General features: G+C 42.9%; 2 protein-coding genes across 4 annotated transcripts in view; both read right to left on the bottom strand.

Moving 5' to 3' along the window:
- LOC112263717 (myosin-11) overlaps positions 1-11,890 on the bottom strand; it is a 38,973-nt gene extending 27,083 nt beyond the window's left edge. For all 3 annotated transcript variants that reach the window (XM_024440301.2, XM_024440261.2, XM_042303961.1), the window contains exons 1-3: positions 11,768-11,890; positions 6,525-6,964; positions 5,851-6,007 (exon numbers count right to left, since the gene is read on the bottom strand). In XM_024440301.2, coding sequence (XP_024296069.1) covers positions 5,851-6,007; positions 6,525-6,869 — 502 coding nt within the window. In that variant the 5' untranslated portion in view covers positions 6,870-6,964; positions 11,768-11,890. The remainder of the gene's footprint in view (positions 1-5,850; positions 6,008-6,524; positions 6,965-11,767) is intronic.
- Positions 11,891-19,644: 7,754 nt separating this feature from the next.
- On the bottom strand, positions 19,645-21,083 carry LOC112222842 (centrosomal protein 20). Its single transcript, XM_024385670.2, has 4 exons — positions 20,933-21,083; positions 20,482-20,679; positions 20,267-20,351; positions 19,645-20,130 (listed from the first exon to the last, which is right to left on the bottom strand). The coding sequence occupies exons 1-4, from the start codon at positions 20,958-20,960 to the stop codon at positions 19,998-20,000; spliced, it is 444 nt and encodes a 147-aa protein (XP_024241438.1). The 5' UTR covers positions 20,961-21,083; the 3' UTR covers positions 19,645-19,997.
- Positions 21,084-21,330: the final 247 nt, after the last annotated feature.

The following is a 21,330-nucleotide window of genomic DNA, read 5'->3' as shown; positions in this document are numbered from 1 at the left end:
TTTTAATCAACATTTCAATCATCCTCACCAGCTGAAACTTTACACAAAACCCAATCGCATGAGAACTTCATCTCTATTCCCTTCAAACTTCAAAGAGCAGGCAGGGCAAATTTCTAAGCCTTTGTGAAGGAATGTAAGTCTTCCCAGGAGAGATGAGAGCCAAGACTCCACAGAATTGTCAGAGACTGATTGTAGATAACCCTGTTAAGACACTTAAGAAAGTGTAGACTAAGACTATTATCTAAGACTTTTATCTGTTGTTATGTAGCAGACAGGCAAGGCTGTGGCTGGTCAAAAGTACCGCACTACATACAGTGCATTCGGAATGGATTAAATTGTTTTTCCCCCGCATTACACAATACCCCATAATGACAAAGCAAAAACTGCTTTGTATGCATTTTTGCAGACTCTACTCAGTATCTTGTTGATGCACCTTTGGCAGTGATTACAGCCTCGAGTCTTCTTGGGTATGATGCTACAAGCTTAGCACACCTGTATTTGGGGAGTCTCTCCCATTCCTATGCAGATCCTCTCAAGCTCTGTCAGGTTGGATGGGGAGCGTCGCTGCACAGCTATTTTCAAGTCTCTCCAGAGATGTTCGATCGGGTTCAAGTCTGGGCTCTGGCTGGGCCACTCAAGGACATTCAGAGACTTGTCCCAGTCACTCTTGCATTGTCCTGGCTGTGTACTTAAGGTCGTTGTCCTGTTGGAAGGTGAACCTTCGCCCTAGTCTGAGGTCCTGAGCAGGTTTTCATCAAGGATCTCTCTGTACTTTGGTTCGTTCATCTTTCCCTTGATCCTGATTAGTCTCCCTGTCCCTGCCACTTGGCATTCAGGCCAAAGAGTTCAATCTTGGTAGAATCTTGTTTCTCATGGTCCGAGAGTCCTTTAGGTGCCTTTTGGCAAATTCCAAGTAGGCGGTCATGTGCCTTTTACTAAGGCGTGGCTTCCAACTGGACAATCTACCATAAAGGCCAGATTGGTGAAGTGCTGCAGAGATGGTTGTCCTTCGGGAAGGTTCTCCGATCTCCACAGAGAAACTCTGGAGCTCTGTCAGTGACCATCGGATTCTTGGTCACCTCCCTGACAAAGGCCCTTCTCCCCCATAGCTCAGTTTGGCCAGGCGGCCAGCTCTAGGAAGAGCGGTGGTTCTAAACTTCTTCCATTTAAGAATGATGGAGGCCACTTTGTTTTTGAGGACCTTCAATGCTGCAGAAATGTTTTGGTATGCTTCCCCAGAGCTGTGCCTCAAAACAATCCTAACTCGGAGCTCTATAGACAATTCCTACAAACTCATGGCTTTTTTTTGCTCTGACACCCACTGTCAACTGTGGGACTTTATATAGAGAGATGTGTGCCTTTCCAAATCATGTCCAATGAATATAATTTACCACAGGTGGAGTCCAATCAAGTTGTAGAAACAGCTCAAGGATGATCAATGGAAACAGGATGCACCTGAGCTCAATAACGAGTCTCATAGCAAAGGGTCTGAATACATATGTAAATAAGGTATTTCTGTATTTAAATGTTATATACATTAGCAAAAAAAACAAAACCCGTTTTTGCATTCAGTATGGGGTAGTGTGTAGATTGCTGAGGATTTGTTATTTAATCCATTTTAGAATAAGGCTGTAATGTAACAACATTTGGAAAAAGGGGTCTGAATACTTTCCGAATGCACTGTAGAAAATAGGGTGCCATATCAGACACTGCCAGGGTTGTTGATAGTCTTGGTCCTCTTAAATATACATGTAGACCCATGGAGAGATTGCCACGGCGACAGGGCGACACCCCCCTAAAGGGTTTGTTTGGACCGTACCATTAGTCATTTAGTCATCATCTCTATTCTGTCGTGGGAAATCCTATCAGTCTGTTAATAAAAACTCCCAACACTCCAATCTAAACATAGCGACAGAGTAGACAGCGAGCTATTGACCGTCCATCGTCATGTTTACTCATGACCCTGGATGCACACACCATAGCTGTAGATGTACACACTGACATTTCCTGTGTGTACATGCAGTTAAGTTGGTAGATTCCTACACAAACAATATATCAACAGAAAGTATGAGTCATACACTACACTTGAGATGGGCAGCTTTTGTAGGCCCGCTGAATAAATACAAAACAAGTTGAGTCGGGGGTCTTAACTTACTGTTGGGAGTTAGAATAGAACACACAAGGTGCAATTTAGAAATGTTGTTGTGCATCTGCATTTTTTGTTCTTGCTATGTCAGTCACTCACAGTCAGCCCATGTCAGCAGCATTTTTGGGGGTGTTATCTAAACTTGTAGTTATCATGGTAGAATTACCGACCGGAGTGCCCCTATTGATTTTGTTTGTCACGCAGTCAGATATCATATTAAAAAACATCTCTCCACGCCATGACAAATTGAGTAGAATTGCAGGAAATTTGCAACATTTTGCTTAGGGCCTCAAATATTATTGTTCTCAGATTTTTATTTATCAATTTTAGGTGTGTATTAAAATGTGTTTGTTTTTTTGAAAACGCTATACACTGAACAGCTGCTCTTTCCATGACAGACTGATCGGGTGAATCCAAGGTGTTCCTAATATTTGGTAAACTCAGTGCATTTTCATTGTCTAGCTGGAATGGAATGTTCATTTCCTGTGATATGTGGTCACCCAAGATGAATGAACTAAGTTGTTCTGGATAAGAGCATCTGCTAAATGACGAATGTAAATGTTTTACATACTTACATACTCATTACTGTATTGATTCATTTTTAGATAGATGTCACAAATGTATCATTTGTATAGTTTTTTAAAATTAAAAGTAGTTATTTGTTACATTTGTCTGTGTAAAACCTAGCAGTACTACTCATTTCTCTGAGACTGAGGCAGATATATATAGTTTTGCAAAAACCATGATTGTCTCTCCGAAATGAAACCATCAAGTGAAAGATTTCAAACAAATACATGTCTGTCATTGAACAACCCCATGCCATGATTAGACAGTGAAAAATAACTATTTCGTAAGTTCTTTAAACAATAAGCTAATTTTCCAACATGTCTGAAAATGGTTATTTAGTGTTTTGTAAAGAAACTCTTCATATAAGCACGCCTACACATCTAGCAGCTTAAAAGAGCTTTACAGCTAGACACTAAAATGCTGTTTAAATTACTCCACATTTCTCAAAACAGATCAAATCGAGTAACAATCATAGACCAACGTAGATCAAATTTAGTAAAAAAAATAAAATAAATTGCTGGTAAAAACATTGATTAACTATTTGTTATTCTGCTCCAAAGTAGGTAGTGCCAGTGGCACAATTCATAAATGTATCCAATGAGGGCTTAACATTCTTGTTGTGGTTTTGTTTAACCTCAACCTGCCTTGTTTCCTGTTCACCTGACAGATCCCCCTAGGAGCTGCGTACACACACACAAACTAGTGTTAATTCTGACTAAGCTGGAATGTCATATGCTATCTGACAAGAACCCACTGAACTGCAGGCAGCTTCTAGGGGGATCTGGTGTGTGTGTGTGTGTGTGTGTAAATTCAAAGATAATGCACACACACACAGGCTTAACCTGTGACTTACGAGTGTAAGAAAGTCCATCTAAGACCTAAATCCAAATGATATGAACATGGGGTTTCAAGTTTATGAAGTTGGAGTGACTGAGAAAAAGAGAGGATAATCAAGTCAGTGTGTTTGCTCTCCTCTTTGTGATGTATGACTAGAAATGTATCCAGTACTTAAACCGGGTACTACATAATAGGGAACTTGAGCTCGAGTAGGAGTGAGGTCATTGTGTTTCTGCTTGGCCAGCATCACAGGGCTTATTCTAACTTCTCTCATCATGCTGCAGCACTTTGAACAATGGAGAGGGTTGGTTCTTACATCATTTACAATGTGCTTCCAAGGTCACATTCTGGGAGGACCCCATTGGTCAGAAAATGGTCAAAATGAAGTCTAAAGGAGAGATGGTGTTTTTTCCCAAAGAGGTGACTATCTGCTGTTTGACTGCAATGTTAGGTTCACTAATACTCTTTTTAGACTATCGTGCCAACCTGAACCATACTGTGCTGACTCAGATACATTTGTGTCACATTCTTTTCATAACTACCGTTGCTGAGTAAGCAGGCCAGTGCGATACGTTTGCCTCAGCTTGGCTCAGTGGTGTAAAACTGGTGAAGAGTAACCATGCTGAAGTAGTGACTTGGTAAGGAACGTGGTATGCCAACAAACTTAGCAGAAGAACAGCCTCTTTGTGTGGTTATGGATTTGTTTGAGTGAGTCAGATCTAAGTTTTGTTGATGCATGGTAAGCAACACAGTGACTGGCTGTAAAAAAGACAGTCGTAGAAGTGTGATATAACCACAAAGCCCGTGTGAGAACACGTTGTTGTATAGTGTCATTTATCGCCGCATAATTGACATGTACTGTCACAAAAGTGATGATCATTTAAACTATTAACATTTACTTACAGCTAAAATGTCAATTGTAGAATTTAAAACATAAAAAGGGTCTGATATCTACAATCTGATTAGAATTTACAATAAATTATACAAGTGCTTGAATCAAGGGGGTAAATACAGAAATGTTTGTCTCTGGGAACTTTTGCTTTTGGGCCAAAATGAGTCATCTAAATGGACAGAAATATTGTCAGAAGTTAGTAACTTAAACTATGGAAGTTTATCTTTAATCCTAAAGCAACAGACAGAAAAGGCTAAATGGAGAGCATATTTTATTGAAGATTCCAACAGGAAGTGTCTTCCGACTTCCCGTCCTCCATCTCTCTAAAGCCAGATGTCAGTAAGCTCCTCTGAAAATCCCCCAGAATTCTTATAAAATCCTTGGGGTCAACTAGGTCCCGCATGACCCCTGACCTCTGGCATCACATAACAAAGCCTTGTGGGAAACGCTGAGTTGTCCACATCACGATATTAGCCTCTTGTCCCCTCTCAGTCTTAGCACTGTATGGGCTAGCCAAGAGCCCTTCACTGGCATTTACTGTAAGCAGAGTTAGCCCATCGTCACCTCGTGTCCAGATTTCTCTTTGAATGAGCTACTAAAAGGCTTTTTCTGCTTCTGTTCATTAACTTTCATTGAAGCAAGCTTTTTTTTACATTGTTTTTAATGCAGTTTCACAGCCCACATACTTCAGGAAGAGAGGTTTTTGACCATTGAGGGCATTGATAGAGCATGTAAGGCTATAGTATATTTAAGCAATAAGGCACCTCGGGTGTTTGTGGTATATGGCCCATGTGCATTATAAACTGGTTGGGTCGAGCCCTGAATGCTGATTGGCTCACAGCCATATACCACTGGTATAACAAAACATGTACTTTAAGTGCTCTAATTATGTTGGTAACCAGTTTATAATAGCAATAAGGCACCTCAGGGTTTGTGATATATTGGCCATTTATCACCCCTCCTCGGGCCTTATTGCAGAATTATATCTCTGCAGTATTCTGCACTGCAATTTGGCTGCTGCTGAGTTGATCAAATATTGTACCTTTTGAAGAGTATGGAAGCTATCGTTGAGTGATTGAAAATGTTGTTTTGTTAATTTGTTGACCTAAAGACAGCTGACACAAGACTGTTGCAATCACTGTTTTGTAGCAGCTGATATTATACAAACCACTTTTAATTCTCCCAAGTTAGCTAGATAGGAAGATTAGCTGTGGTGAGATACCATGGTCCTCAAGCAGGGTTGGGATCAAATCAAATGTCATTCATTTCAATTCAGCAGGTAAACTGACATTCCAAACATTTAATTTCAGTCAATTGATGGACTGAATTGAAGCGACGCCAACCCTGCCTTCCCAGACAAAGAAGCTACAGTATCAGGAAGCGGTGTAACTATAAACAATGAACCTACCTTGCATCATGTTTCTGTAGGCATTGTCAGTGATAGAGTAGATGTGAGGGGGAACTTCGTGGCGTTTCTTCCCTTTGTACATCTCAATGATTTTCTCAGAGTAGATGGGCAGCATCTTGTATGGGTTCACCACTACACAGAACAGGCCAGAGTATGTCTGCAGAGAGAAAACAAGGATGAGCAGGGTTATTATTAAGCAATAAGGCACCTCTGGGGTTTGTGGTATATGGTCAATATACCACAGCTGTCAGCCAATCAGCATTCAGGGCTCGAACCACCCTGTTGATTATTTATAATAAGCCAACATGGTTATTCTACACTTATTAAATTGCTGTGTTTGAAATTACCCTTGACTGTCATGTGTATCACAGTCCTTTTTGCTGGTAGCAAGGACCTCTTTCTCAGATTGTGAAGACTGTATTATTGTGAGTATTTATGAGTCTGTGTGCTTCTACGACCATATATTCTCATGTAGATGGGCCTATCCCACTGGCCACACACTGGTTGAATCAACGTTGTCTCCACGTCATTTCAAGGAAATTAAGTTTGAACCAAAGTGGAATGGACGTTGAATTGACGTCTGTCCCAGTGGGACAGAATTCATTTACCTCAGGTTGTGTAGAGTGTGTACTGTACAAGTGTGTATCTGTGTGAAAGTAGAGAGTCCAACTCACATAGATGAGCCCGGAGAAGTACCTCTCCCGGATGTTGTGCAGCACCGACGCCTCGTTCAGGCAGGTGAGCTCGGCCATGTCCTCCACCTTACTGAACTTGGGAGGGTTCATTTTCTGGATATCATCCTTATTCACTGTCACCTTCTTCCCGTTGTCAGCCAGCTCTACCAGACACTCGTCCCCGTGCTCCTCCTTGACGCTCGCCGCCTCGAAGCCATTCTTCTCTGAGGGGATCCACACCAGCTTCTTGGCTGACCAGTCGGCCTGGGCCATGGGACTGTTGATGAAGTCCTTGTCCAGGAAGAGGAACTTCTCGTCCTCAGTCATCTGTTTTTTATTAGCCATCTTGGTGGTCGATGGAGGATCTTGGATCTTCTAAGACCTTCTGTCTTTGGGGGGAGGGGTGGGGGCAGCTGGAGATGGGGATAGAGATAGGGGGGCTGGTGGGAGAAAGAGAGAAGAAATATTCAAATGTTAAAAGACTGGGTTGATTTGGTTTGGTTCATGTGTTTATGGTTTGGCTAGTCATCGACTCTGAGAGAAGGGGTTATGGGTCTGGGTCGTGCACAGCAACCACAAGGTCAGGGGTATAGCTCCATAAATTGCATGATTCTTTCTGTAAATACATTCTCACACAGAAAACTCTGTTTTCAGTCCAGCACTTCAATAACATACTCAAGGTGTTATTAACTAAATGGTGTACGAGTCAGACACTACATATACACTCTCCTACCACTGCCAGCCATACGTCAACAGAAGGCATGGACACTCAAAGGGTTAACATTTCTTCATCCATCCAGAAACTCCCAGAATACAGTAATTCTCACAGACCCCCCCCTCCCCTTCCCCCTCCACTTCGGGCTTAGCCTCCTACACGCTCAAACACGAGCCACAGGGGAGACTACAACCATTACAGTGCCTAGTTTAGGCATGAAGATAGACTCTGGGAAACGAGTTCTAAGTAACTGTACCATATGCGATAAGGACTTACATTTACAAGTGAGGGGTTTACCCATACCCTAATTAGAATAAAAATGCTCCAACAACAATAGTCAATTTTTCTTCATTCGCTCTCTCTCCTGTGCAGCACAGTCCACTACATTGCAGTCCCGTGCTGTGATGCCCATATATGGCCTGCTTCTCTGGAGCAGGCCTTTCGATGGACCTAAACAGCCAGGCAAGTTCAACTCCCAAACAAAGCCCTTATAGGGAAGAGTATGTCTACAGCTGGTCCACACAATTTGGAGTTTACGCCAAAATGATAACAGACAGAGGGAGAGCTTGTTTGGGGGGGTTCATGGTTCACATGGTCCCGCTGCTGTGCTGTTCTCTTCTGTGGCTGTGTAGTGTCGTGTGGTGGTGGGAGGGATGCTAGCTAGCTGCTGGGCTCTGAGTCATACCTGTAGGAAGTGGAGCCACAGCAGGTGCACAGATCTATGGCAAACTCGGTGCTAGTATTTTATCATTCAGTGCTGTTATGAATGCATTACTGGAATCTTGGTAACAACTTGCTGTGATTAACACCCTAATAGAAACACCAACGGTCAGTGGAGGCTGCTGAGGGGAGGACGGCTCATAATAATAACTGGAATGAAATCAATGGAATGGTATCAAACATGTGATTTCCATGTGGTTGATACTATCGCATGGACTCCATTCCGGGAATTACTATGAGCCATCCTCCCCTCAGCAGCCTCCACTGTAATGGATCCAGTTCAATAGTACTACAGTGTCTAAAGGATTCTGACACACTATCTTTTAAATTACAATCAGACTATGCAGACATACGACATAACTAATGATAAATGTTGACCTTTGTGCTGGTAAATCAATCTACTCTTGCTTGATAAGATTCAGACTATAATAAATTGCACTACATCATCGAGTCCCTGCACCCATCATTCCTATCCAGCCCAGTCACAGTTAGACTGGCATGCTCTTTCTAGGACTAGAAATGGGAACTATGCGAACAAGTCACAAGTCCTCCTGGGAAAGATTGTCACTGCGTCCCCTGGGACCAGCCAGAGCCAAACTACCCACAAAAGCATAAATATCCACTTAGCCAGAGTGAAACACTATTTTTTTAGGAAAAAGGACATTGTCCTCTACCCTGTTCCTTATTTGCAATGGTTGCAGAGCACAGCACAGAATAAACTGGGGACGTACTAGTACACAACCCCATGCAGCTCTAACACAGTAGTCCAAGGTTGTGTATGAAGGGGAGACATTACAGCTGATCCAGTATGAACTATTTCCTTTACTGACTGAGGATAAGTGGACTTTTCCTGACACTCCCCTCCAGTACTGTCACTGTAGATGCAGCAAGACAAGTGTGTTCACTCCCTTGAAATTTTCTGCACCTCTCAAACAATTTAGACCTCTCTCTACTATTTTTATATCTTTCTCTCTTATCCCTAAAATCCTTAACATTTCAGCACTTTCCTTCCCTTCTTGTCGTGTCAACGCATGGTCAGTGGTTCCTCACCCCCTTCTCTCCTCTCCCCCACTCTGTCTCGCTCTTCATCTTGTTGTGTCAACGCGTGTTCACCTTTGTTCTCAGCCAGCGTACACTGACGACAGCGGTCTGAGTAGGGGGCTGACAGGGTGGCAGTTCGCTGATAGGAAGCAGTCCAGCCTGGGTAGAGACTATAAGACCGTACTTGAAGAGCATGATAGGGAGGGAAAATGAGGTGGAGGAGGAGAGGAGTCTCAGAGGATTCTGTTTGTCAATACTGTCAGGAGAATGAGGGGCAGGGGAAAACAGGGTGGAGAAGAGAGGAGCGGGAGGGTACAGTAAAATTCTCAGTAGCAAAGTTTGTCTTTCCAGGAATTGAATTGATTGTCGTATCTAATCCTGGTATCTGGTACGAGGCAAATGTCCAACTCATCACAGAATAGTATAGAGATTGAGTAGGAACCATTTTCATTAAATAGTGGAACCTCCTGTGGTCTTGCACGTACATCCACTGACCCGCTAAGTTCCAAATAAACCACTGTTTAAATTATTTGTGTATGAATGGACTGGTTGCCCAGGAGACTACTTGACCTTTCTATTTGTAGGGGCTGAATGGTGACCCCTGGGCCTGTGAAAGGCTTTACCCTCTCCTTCATCATTCCATCCCTTCCCTGATTCCTGGCTTCATTGCAAAAACTAATTTGCTAATAGTTACTGTACTGTTACTAAACACTGCATCATCAAGCCTTGACGACTCAAATGGATTGCACTCAGCTATGCCAGGATAAGAGTTAGGCCTAATAAAAGGTAATTCTCCCAAACTATCACAGAATCTAACACATTCACTACTCTGGTATATCGGCTGGAATACTGTATCAACTAACACGAAGGCCCTGATTTTCCTCGCCTGATGACTCAAACTCTGCTCTATGTTCACTACATACTTCAGTCTGAGACTGCCATCATTGAAGTCGTTTGTGGTGATGTCAAAGTGAGGCGTGTTGGACAAAACAAAGTCATCAGCAATAGGATCATTTCTAACCAATCAGAGTATCAAAGTCAATTTTTTTTTAAAGTCTAAAAGCAGTCGGGTTTCTGAGACCAATCAGAACAGTTAGAACGTGTTTGCGTTCTAGAAATCATCAGGGAAGTACTCAGATCCAGACTCATTGTGGAGAGGAAACGTATCTTTTGGCCGGAGCAAGGAGTGTTGGTAGCCAGGCAGCTGATTTGTTGCGCTCTAAGTCGTGATGAACTGCAATAGGCCCACATGTAAATACAGACACAGTTATCCTAGTGAGCGAAAACCGGGTGTAATGATACCGATTCCAATAGATTTGCATGCTGAGGTATGTGATGAATAAACACTCCAATCCAGTACATCCAAATAAAAACGTTAAAGCCAGGTCCTGTAACATTGAAGAAGAATGAAGCCTATGAACTCACAGTTGCATTAGGTCATTGAAATGCAATTAAGGTTAATGTTGTAACTACCTGCCCAGAGATAGTCAGAGTACCATGCATTTCAGTCTTGGGTTCTACTGCTATTGTGTCTCACGTGTTGCTTACTCCAAACACCTCTCTTCTTATTAGGCAGTTTGGCTGTTCTCCACCTCTAAAAGCATCTGCCTTTATTTTCTCCTGATAGACCATGTTGTTTTCACTTGTGCCTTAGAGCAGTGCTCTATTTCACCAAAAGACTTGGCTGAAAGTTGGTTGAAAATATCATTTCGATGATGCTGCAGGCTCTCTGTGGTGGATCGACAAAAGCCGTCAAAATGAATCTCCAAAGTCAGAGACAAGATAGCTGAGAGGTAACAAAGTCCTCAGACTGAGATAGAAAACCACATGCTTGCTTTACTCAAACTCCCATGCAGCATAATCATATGATAACCACTTCTCCTGTCAGCAAACTACAAGGTTGTGTTCCAACATCAGGTCAACCTCAGTTACTATGATGACGACCCCAATGTCTTTCTGCTCAGTCACAGACATTTTGGAGAGGATACGACTCACAAGTGACAAGTCTACCCTGAGCCACCACACCGCAAAGTTCGGCATCATGACAGACAGCTTTAAACTACCATATTAGGAGAACAGGAAACACCCTGGTTAGCGTTCAGCCCGTTTCTTCTTTCAGATATACAAAGTCAACTTCCCCTTACTTCCTATAGCATGGCACTACTGGTGTAAATAATTCAGTCAAGCTGTTATTCCAAGCTGTTACAGTATAAATAACATGGCTGCTGGTTAGTGTATAGAAACCTTGGTAAAGAAAGGCATTGTTAGGCAATGTTGTGCAATACTGATAAAGGGAAGAATTCGCTGATAAAGATGGCCAACATAAAAAAAGGTCACAGACTCTTTAACCACATCATCATATGACTGCATCAGACAGATGTCAGCACAGCAGTTACATTGTATCGGCTACCACGGATAGTCATTTCTTCTGGGGTGATTTGGCTTGTTCTGCATTTACATTAGAGTCATGCGAAAACAGCTGTCAAAAGCATGCAATTGTAACAGAGATTAACAGTGATAATTGATATCCGATATCTATTTTCTGGTCATATTGCTCAGTGATAAATGCTGTGTGTGAAACCTAAACACATGAAAGAATTACAATATAGGATACATGTGATAAACAAAAAGGTCAGTTTCAAGAGCCACAATCCATGTCGCTAAGCGTGCATAATAAAGTTGCGCGCAAAACAACAAGTGCACTCTCATTCTCTCCAACTTGTATCAAAGTAAAACAATGGCCTTGCAAAAAAAATAAATGACTTACAAATTTGATGAATTCGAATCAGCAGGGGGGGATTTGGAAAGTTGTGGTTTGGAGCGTCCTGCGGTTGACAGGGTAGCCTACTCCAAAGACGAACAGTCCAAATTACCCTGGTAATTACCTCGCTTTACCATTTAAACCCGGAGGGTGGAGTCGCACGCGCAGACCCTCCCCTCTCTGATTTGACAGCAGAAAATCATCAAATTCTACCGCAGAGCGCGAAAGTACTGTCCAAGACGGTACTTGTTTGAAGACTCTGTGGTACTGTCATGTTCACAGCGTGCCTGACGCTGAAAAGCAGAACGAATTGCAATTTGGCTGCGCGTATTTTAATTTGACGCGGACACACTTTATAGTTATCTGGTATGCATAGTACACTTTAGTATCTCTTCATATTCATTTTCTTTCAGTGAGCATAATGGCAAACGTTATGGGGTGTGTGTACAGTATATATGTATAGCCTACTTGTAAGTGCAATTAAATTAATGGTAATTATTTAATATTATACCTTCATAGAAACTGTTGAATATGCGGGTGATGAGTCATCCAAGGACTATATGACCCTCCTATGGACCTACTGTGGGAATATTGCCCGAGGAGCTCAACAACATCTATAGTAAACAGTGGTTATCAGTGTCATTTGTCTGTTTTTAAGGATGATGTTTAGAATTGACACTGTCACTGTCTCTTTCCAAATGGCACACTTCCATCAACACCAAGAGCCCTGGCACACATCATATCACGCAGAACCTTTGGAAATGACATCAATTTAACTCAAACTTGGCTCCCCTTTTCACTATTTTGAACTCTAAATCATGGGAATCTCAGTATATCCCATGCATACATATACAGTCTGTGTCTCTACAGTCTGTCTGTTCACTTGATGGTACTTAGGCCTGTCAAAATAAATAATATGGGCAATTCATCTCCATTGGCAATTCATCTCCATGACACTTCTGATGATGTTTAATGGCACTTCGTCCCAGAGGTTTTGTGGTCCAGGCCCATTGACATACAGTACTATTGTATATACAAAGGTCCAGTCCCACTCCCATCAAGGCAGCCCAGCTGTTACCAGAGGAGAAAATCCGTCTTGATGGACTTTAGAGGAGGGGGAAGAGAGAGGGAGATTCCCCTTGAAACACACTACTGGAGGACGAGGGAGGAAGGTGGAGGATGGGGGAGGAAGGGGATGCGTCCCATGTGTTTGGGGTGTTTGTCCCCATATTGTTACACACATCGCATTCCCCTCTTCTCCCTCTTTCCTGCTCCTCTATCTCTAGTCCAATGGAAAACCTATATAAGGACACCGAAGTCTGCTATTCCCACATGCTTCAAGAGGGCCACCATTGTTCCTGTTCCCAAGAAAGCTAAGGTAACTGAGCTAAACGACTACCGCCCCGTAGCACTCACATCCGTCATCATGAAGTGCTTTGAGAGACTAGTCAAGGACCATATCACCTCCACCCTACCTGACACCCTTGACCCACTCCAATTTGCTTACCGCCCAAATAGGTCCACAGACGATGCAATCTCAACCACACTGCACACTGCCCTAACCCATCTGGACAAGAGGAATACCTATGTGAGAATGCTGTTCATCGACTACAGCTCGGCATTCAACACCATAGTACCCTCCAAGCTCGTCATCAAGCTCGAGACCCTGGGTCTCGACCCCGCCCTGTGCAACTGGGTACTGGACTTCCTGACGGGCCGCCCCAGGTGGTGAGGGTAGGCAACAACATCTCCTCCCCCGCTGATCCTCAACACTGGGGCCCCACAAGGGTGCGTTCTGAGCCCTCTCCTGTACTCCCTGTTCACCCACGACTGCGTGGCCATGCACGCCTCCAACTCAATCATCAAGTTTGCGGACGACACAACAGTGGTAGGCTTGATTACCAACAACGACGAGACGGCCTACAGGGAGGAGGTGAGGGCCCTCGGAGTGTGGTGTCAGGAAAATAACCTCACACTCAACGTCAACAAAACTAAGGAGATGATTGTGGACTTCAGGAAACAGCAGAGGGAACACCCCCATCCACATCGATGGAACAGTAGTGGAGAGGGTAGCAAGTTTTAAGTTCCTCGGCATACACATCACAGACAAACTGAATTGGTCCACTCACACAGACAGCATCGTGAGGAAGGCGCAGCAGCGCCTCTTCAACCTCAGGAGGCTGAAGAAATTCGGCTTGTCACCAAAAGCACTCACAAACTTCTACAGATGCACAATCGAGAGCATCCTGGCGGGCTGTATCACCGCCTGGTATGGCAACTGCACCGCCCTCAACCGTAAGGCTCTCCAGAGGGTAGTGAGGTCTGCACAACGCATCACCGGGGGCAAACTACCTGCCCTCCAGGACACCTACACCACCCGATGCTACAGGAAGGCCATAAAGATCATCAAGGACATCAACCACCCGAGCCACTGCCTGTTCACCCCGCTGCCATCCAGAAGGCGAGGTCAGTACAGGTGCATCAAAGCTGGGACCGAGAGACTGAAAAACAGCTTCTATCTCAAGGCCATCAGACTGTTAAACAGCCACCACTAACATTGAGTGGCTACTGCCAACACACTGTCAATGACACTGACTCTACTCCAGCCACTTTAATCATGGGAATTGATGGGAAATGATGTAAATATATCACTAGCCACTTTAAACAATGCTACCTTATATAATGTTACTTACCCTACATTGTTCATCTCATATGCATACGTTGATACTGTACTCTATATCATCGACTGCATCCTTATGTAATACATGTATCACTAGCCACTTTAACTATGCCACTTGGTTTACATACTTATCTCATATGTATATACTGTACTCGATATCATCTACTGTATCTTGCCTATGCTGCTCTGTACCATCACTCATTCATATATCCTTATGTACATATTCTTTATCCCCTTACACTGTGTATGACAGTAGTTTTTTTTGGAATTGTTAGTTAGATTACTTGCTCGTTATTACTGCATTGTCGGAACTAGAAGCACAAGCATTTCGCTACACTCGCATTAACATCTGCTAACCATGTGTATGTGACAAATAAAATTTGATTTGATTTGATTTGATTTGATTGGCTCAATAAATCACCTTGCTTTGTGATGCCATGACTGGGCCTCTCTCCGGTGCCAAACAGCACATCGCCATTGGTATGTGTGCAAAACGACGATGACAGTTCAAGGGACCAAGATGGAGGGGGATGACTAGGGGTTGGAAACCTGCTGGCCCGGTCTCTGGTCAACATCAAGATCAGGGGGGCTGGTGTGTAGTAAGGAAGGAGAAAGGAGAGAGAGAAAGAGAGAGAAATGCAGAGACGCAACGCACTGTGCCATATAAGGACTGTGGGGTCTGGATGGAATCTGGGCAGCTTAAAAGTCTAGTGCAGGTGGCCTGGGCCCCAGTGACTAAATATGGTCCAGCAGCAACGGTATTGTTCAAACAAGTAGGGGTGTTTCTATGGGGATAACTCTGCACTATTTACTTGTAGCATCTCCCTCTGATGACATCAGTGTTTTTTTATCATAACATAAATCATTAGATAATATATCAGTCTTTGTTATGAGCGTTTTGGTGATCAGTATTGGTTATTATCAATATACATTCATATGATGTTAATGACATCACCTCGACAGATTAGCATACAATTTGTGTGTTTAAAGGGATCGTCCACTTTTGTGAAATGTCATCTTATTCCTAGGGTGTTGATTCCGTGAAGTTATATTTCATGATGTACTATTTTTCAAAGCGCCAGTTCTCCAGCACACACCACAGTTAGGAGTTATTTAGTGTGTATAGACTTTCCGCTCCCTGAGCCCTGCTCATCCCTCCACCTCTCCTCTCACTGCCGCTTTGTTTGTTTCTCGGTTTATTCATTGCCCTTTAATGACAGTGTAACAGACTGCATCTCAGGCAGTAGACATTATGTATGACCCAAGAAAAGTGGGAGGTGCGGGGGGGAGAGATGAAGGACGGACGAGGTGGAAAACCCTGACGGGGTAAGTGCAGAAGTCAGGACGAGGCAGCAATCCAGGCACGGCCTGTAGCCGAGAAAGAAGCCCTTCTGATAGGTCCGAGCCAAGACATACTCCCCTCCTCTGGTTCTCCAAGATGCCTGTCTCATTCAGCCTCAACTCATCTCTGACAGAAAGTGTCTGACTGGGGTTATGCGGAGGAGGTGGTGATGAGGGTGGGTGTCCACATTTCTGACTGGGAGAAGGTTACTTACAGTAGAAGAGGAAATGGACACCATTCCAGACTAGGGTATTGTTGTTGTTGATGATCACGCTGTTGATTACAAGGATGTAGAGAGAGATGAAGGGTTTTGCCATGCACAAGTACAGTACTTGGTGATTACATGGGCATGAACCATAAGTGTATATCAATCTCGCCGGCTTTGTCCCTCACCTCCAAAAACGGCATAAAAAGGTAATGATTTATTGACATGAGTATTAGTTCATAACCAAATTCTCCTTATACAGCACAATCTATATGGGATCTGAAAACTATCCAAGACAAATACATATTTTCGGAGTTCTTTAAATAATTTACCATACATACACTTTATGTCCCCAGCGGCCCCCCTGACTACCATTTGTAGCCATAGATGGACAAACAGTTGACAGAGCCATATGTTTGTAGATACATTTGTCCCCATAGAAATGTAATTGCGTTCTAATTTAAGCTCAGAACAAACAACGCTGCTCTCTGGTGCAGTGAAGCAGCACTGTACTCAATCGTATTTATACAGATGTTGCACACACTTCCAATGTACAATATAAATGGTGGAACAATGCTACCTATTTTCAGGCAATCGGCCCAGTGAATAACAACAGTCATAGTTCTACTTCCTCTGCATATATAGCTATGTATCTGTCTGAGAAAAGATTTGGACTGCCTGAGCAGAGGTGCAACCTAGGCAGGGCTAGGGAGATCCGCAGATAGAGCTGTAGTTCTAAGAACTAGCTAAAGAGTTCTAGGAATAGTGCATGGCATCACTCCTAGGGATGTCAAAAGCAGGTTGCTTCTGTAAAGCATCTTTGCTGTCACCATTGATACTGTGTCTACAGGAGCAGCAAAAAATAACATCTCCATGAATTAACACTCAGTAAACAAACAGGTACAGGAACACCTGTTCATCTCATAGAATATGGATAGACATCATATTCATAACTAGTTTTTCTTTAGATGACTTGCCGATGCAATGGCAGGCTATTCAAGTCATGTCTTTGTTACAGTACAGTTCAATACAACAACCTGTAACACTACAGTACAAGATATCTGACTGGGGAAACAGGAGGCAAGGTAAAGAAAGATGTCTGACTCTAGGTATAGACTTGAGTTTCCAGGGCTCAGAGCGATGTCATTCTCAGAGTGAGATAAGAATGTTGTGTTCCCTTTTATGGCGAAAGAGGAAATGAGGATGGGGGAGACGGGTGAGAGAGGGAAGAGAGAGGCCTGGCCCACGGCAGCAGCAGGCAGATGTTTGTGTGACCTGCGCCGAGTCTAGGCAACACAGGGACGTCACTAGGGCTCTCCAGCTACAGTTCTGAGCTGCCCCACGGAACACAAGGAAGGAGGGAGGGATGAGAGGAGAGTGGAGGGGGGGTGAGATAGAGAACAAGGAGAGAGAAAAAGAGAGGGAGCAGGGACCGGGAGAGGGAAGGAGGAGGACGTTTCTCACTTCATAATCAGTTTAGGTCAGGGATCATCAACTAGATTCAGCTGCTGGCCCATTTTGTCTTGATCGGATGGTCAGGGGGCCGGAACATAATTATACATAATAGACTGCAAATTGACCACAAGGCGCCCAAACATATATAATATTTGACTAAAACATAACCATTTCAAACATTAGTTACATTTGTACACGAGCACATATACTGAGTATAAAAAACATTAGGAACACCTGCTCTTTCCATGACACAGACTGACCAGGTGAATCCAGGTGAAAGCTATGATCCCTTATTGATGTCACTTAATAAATCCACTTTAAGCAGAGGAGATGAAGGGGAGGAGACAGGTTAAAGAAGGATTTTTAAGCCTGGAGACAATTGAGACATGGATTGTGAATGGACAAGACAAAATATTTATGTGCCTTTGAACGGGGTATGGTAGTCGGTGCCAGGCGCACTGGTTTGTGTCAAGAACTGCAACACTGCTGTGTTTTTCACGCTCAACAGTTTCCGTGTTTTTAAAGAATGGTCCACCACCCAAAGGACATCCAGCCAACTTGACATAACTGTGGGAAGCATTGGAGTCAACATGGGCTAGCATCCCTGTGGAACACTTTCAACACCATGTAGAGTCCATGCCCCGATGAATTGAGAATGTTCTGAGGGCAAAAGGGGGCCTGCAATTCAATATTAGGAATGTGTTCTTAATGTTTGGTATACTCAGTGTATCTCTCTATTATGGGTGGGAATACTTTGGAACAGTTTTCCAAAATGAAAGTCACTTGGAGCTGATTTGCTGGTGTTTTTACAGTCTTGGGTGGCCAAATAGATTCACTGCCAGTTGAGGAATCCTGGCTTAGGTAAATATAGGGATTAGTAGAAATATTGTTTTTCGTTCAACTGATATGGATAGGTCTCAGAAATAATTTAGTTGAGAGGGAGAAGTGGACGTTTCCCATTTTATAAACGGAAAGATTAGTGAGTATTTCATAAAGTGATATGAAGGAGATGGTAATTTGGGTTGAAAAAAAGTTCATCTCTGTGGTAATTCTATTAATAGACCTTCTGCTTGTGGAAACGTGAAAGCAGATAGGAGGTGCATAGTAAAGGGCTATGTCTCGTTGGCTTGTGAACAATATATCGATTTCAAGAGATTTAATACTAAAAGGGTGAATCCATACAGATTCTGGGCTAAAGTGTCTCTGAATCTGCACACACTACACTGTTATCAGTTGTTTGAAATCTCCATTATAAGTTTCCTAACATCAGAGAGGTAGACTACGTAGATAAATCAACAGAAGTCCACAGGGGACATTGTTCCAAGACAACTTCAGCCTTTTAGATTTTGGCAGCACTGGGAGAGCATTGCTCAAATCTTTCCTTATACAGCAACAGTACGGTGCTCTGACTTTAAACGTGGAAAAAAAGGGTTCCAAGAGGGTTCTTCGGCTGTTCCCATAGGAGAACCCTTTTTGGTTCCAGGTATAAACGTTTTAGGTTCAAGAGAGCACTTTTTTTTGGTCATCTGTATGGTCATCTGGCCTTAGAATTTATAGCAGCAAGTTATCAAGTGAGAGAAATCAGCTCTAGACTAGTTAGATTACATAAGAGACGTGATAGCAGGCAGGCCTATGGGCTATGTCCCAAACGGAACCCTATAATAGTGATAAAGAATCCCTATAGGCCCTGGTCAAAAGTAGTGTACTATAAAGGGAATAGGGTGCCATTTGGGACACGCAGGGTAGATGTGATAGCAGGCAGGCAGGCCTAAGTCTTTCTTTACATGTGAGCTACAGCATATTATTCTCTACAGTACAATGCCTATATGCTAAGACCATGAGATAACACTTGTATAAACATTCTATACTGACTTCATAAATGTTGGCTTTGTTTGTCGTGACCACAATAGACATTCGAGACAGTTTATTGCCTCTGTGCACTTCCTCAGTGGAAGGTGTTTATCACTGAGTTTTATGAGAATGTGGGAGTGAAGATACACTGCAAAAATGCCTGAATACTCCAGGCAAAATTATTTTGTGCTACTACAGCCACTGTGTGATGAAACATAAAACGTTTATAAAGTGATAAACCCATTAACTACAAACAATAGACCTAATGCCAAAATATAAATTATTACCTATAGATCCACATCAACAAAATCAACATGTGTAGCCTATACCTAAAATCGAATAATTACAAATATGCTAAAAATGCTTTATTAAAATAAAAATGTATTAAAACAAATGTTTATTTGAGATACATCTTCATGAGCAATTGGCACATAAAACGCTTACTACAGTATGTACAGCTATGCAGACATAGCAGTAGTGAAGAACTTACTACATTTACAGACTCTCAGGGAACAAACAATTGGCCAAATGAAATCAAATGCAGACCTGTTGATTTGAATCTGTTTTGGCAACATTAACACACACTACTAAGGCTTTCTTGACATCAACTGCAAAAAAATAAAATAATAAATAAATAAAATAAAAGTCGCTCAACACCTCCAGTCCCAGTGAAATGTGGAGTGACAGACAGGACACACCTGTGTTAAGACTCAGGACCAGGGAGTGTGTTAGGGTCTCTGGTCAGAGTAGCAGGTGCTGAGCCCCTGAGAAACAGCTTCCCTCCACTGTCTCCACTGCTGCTTAGGAAGTGGGATAGCAATCCGTACAGTAGAGGCCTGAAAACACACAATATGTACGTCTTTACTAGGCCTAATAGTAGTATTTACAGTTTTCAATCAGTATAGGATAAGTATTTCAGGTCTGGAATCAGTTTCCTGTGACCTTTTATGAATAATTTCTAGATAAACTTACACAGATCTGGAACTGGGGTCCTCCACCACTTTCAGCTCATTCGCCATGAACTGTCTGTCAAGTGGTACCTCAGGTTGACCTGATTCTGAAAAACATTGATTTGATAAGGTCATAAGATCCAACTTGTAATTGAATAACGGTGAACCTACCAATGGCACTTATATCCAGTTCTGAAATTGATTGTCATATGGTTGAATTGAATGCATAATATTCACCTGCTGTCAACACAGACGCTGTGTATCGATACTTGTTGAATTCCAGGTACTCGCGGATGAGCTCGTTGATTAGAAGGTTGTCGTGCGACAGCGCAGGACGCGGCTCGCTCTGATCGTCGAGCGCATTGAACACCTCAGCTCTGATCCGAGCTTTCAGCTGACCCAACACACCTCGAGACTCTAGGCTCTCTCTCAGAGCTGGGAGAGAAGATAAGCTGTTGAAAATGGTATCTTAAAAACCTCTGCAACTTGTGGGGACATATTAATAACGTACAATTTAAGGTGTGTTGCTCTGTACGATAGCCAGGCAAACTTTGATAGCTAGCGCTACCTACTGTCCTCTTCTTACACCGTGCGTTGCACGAACTATGAAATAGTTGCACAGTTGCAATTCGCTTCCATTTAATAAATGTAATATATACTTTAAAGTGAAAGAAAGGACAATGCTTACCGCAGTTCAGTTCCGTTATGGTCGCCATTGCAACAGGTATAAACAAATGCCCTTCGTGTCCCTCACCAAGTTCAGAGGGTAAACTGTTAGCTTCACAAGTTAACTTTTGCTCCCACCTAGTGATCTAAATTGGTTACTTGCCTGGGCATGACCAAATCGTTTCCCACTAGTACCCACAGCGACAAAGTGGTCTATGTCGTAAACATTTATGAAAACAAAAATGAGCTTTTTGTTTTTAATGTAAGGTCAGGTATAGACATAATGTTAGCAAGGTTAGGTTTAAAATCACATTTTAAGTAGAGTTTATGACTTTGGCTGTGGTGACTAGTGCCTTTACTGTAAGCAAATTATGCCTAATGTCTGCATCGCAGGAGGTTGGTGGCAACTTAATTGGGGAG

Source organism: Oncorhynchus tshawytscha, linkage group LG02 (genome assembly GCF_018296145.1).
Source record: "Oncorhynchus tshawytscha isolate Ot180627B linkage group LG02, Otsh_v2.0, whole genome shotgun sequence".
NCBI classification, from domain to species: domain Eukaryota; kingdom Metazoa; phylum Chordata; class Actinopteri; order Salmoniformes; family Salmonidae; genus Oncorhynchus; species Oncorhynchus tshawytscha.
The sequence above is the reverse complement of the archived record's forward strand: the minus strand, read 5'-3'. Positions and strand labels throughout refer to the sequence as shown.

Coding starts and splice junctions, on each gene's coding strand:
- LOC112222842 (XM_024385670.2), bottom strand. CDS start 20,960: ATGGCGACCATAACGGAACTGAACTGCG. Junction 20,680..20,932: donor CATAACGGAACTGAACTGCG/GTAAGCATTGTC, acceptor CTTCTCTCCCAG/CTCTGAGAGAGAGCCTAGAG. Junction 20,131..20,266: donor GACCCCAGTTCCAGATCTGT/GTAAGTTTATCT, acceptor GTGTGTTTTCAG/GCCTCTACTGTACGGATTGC.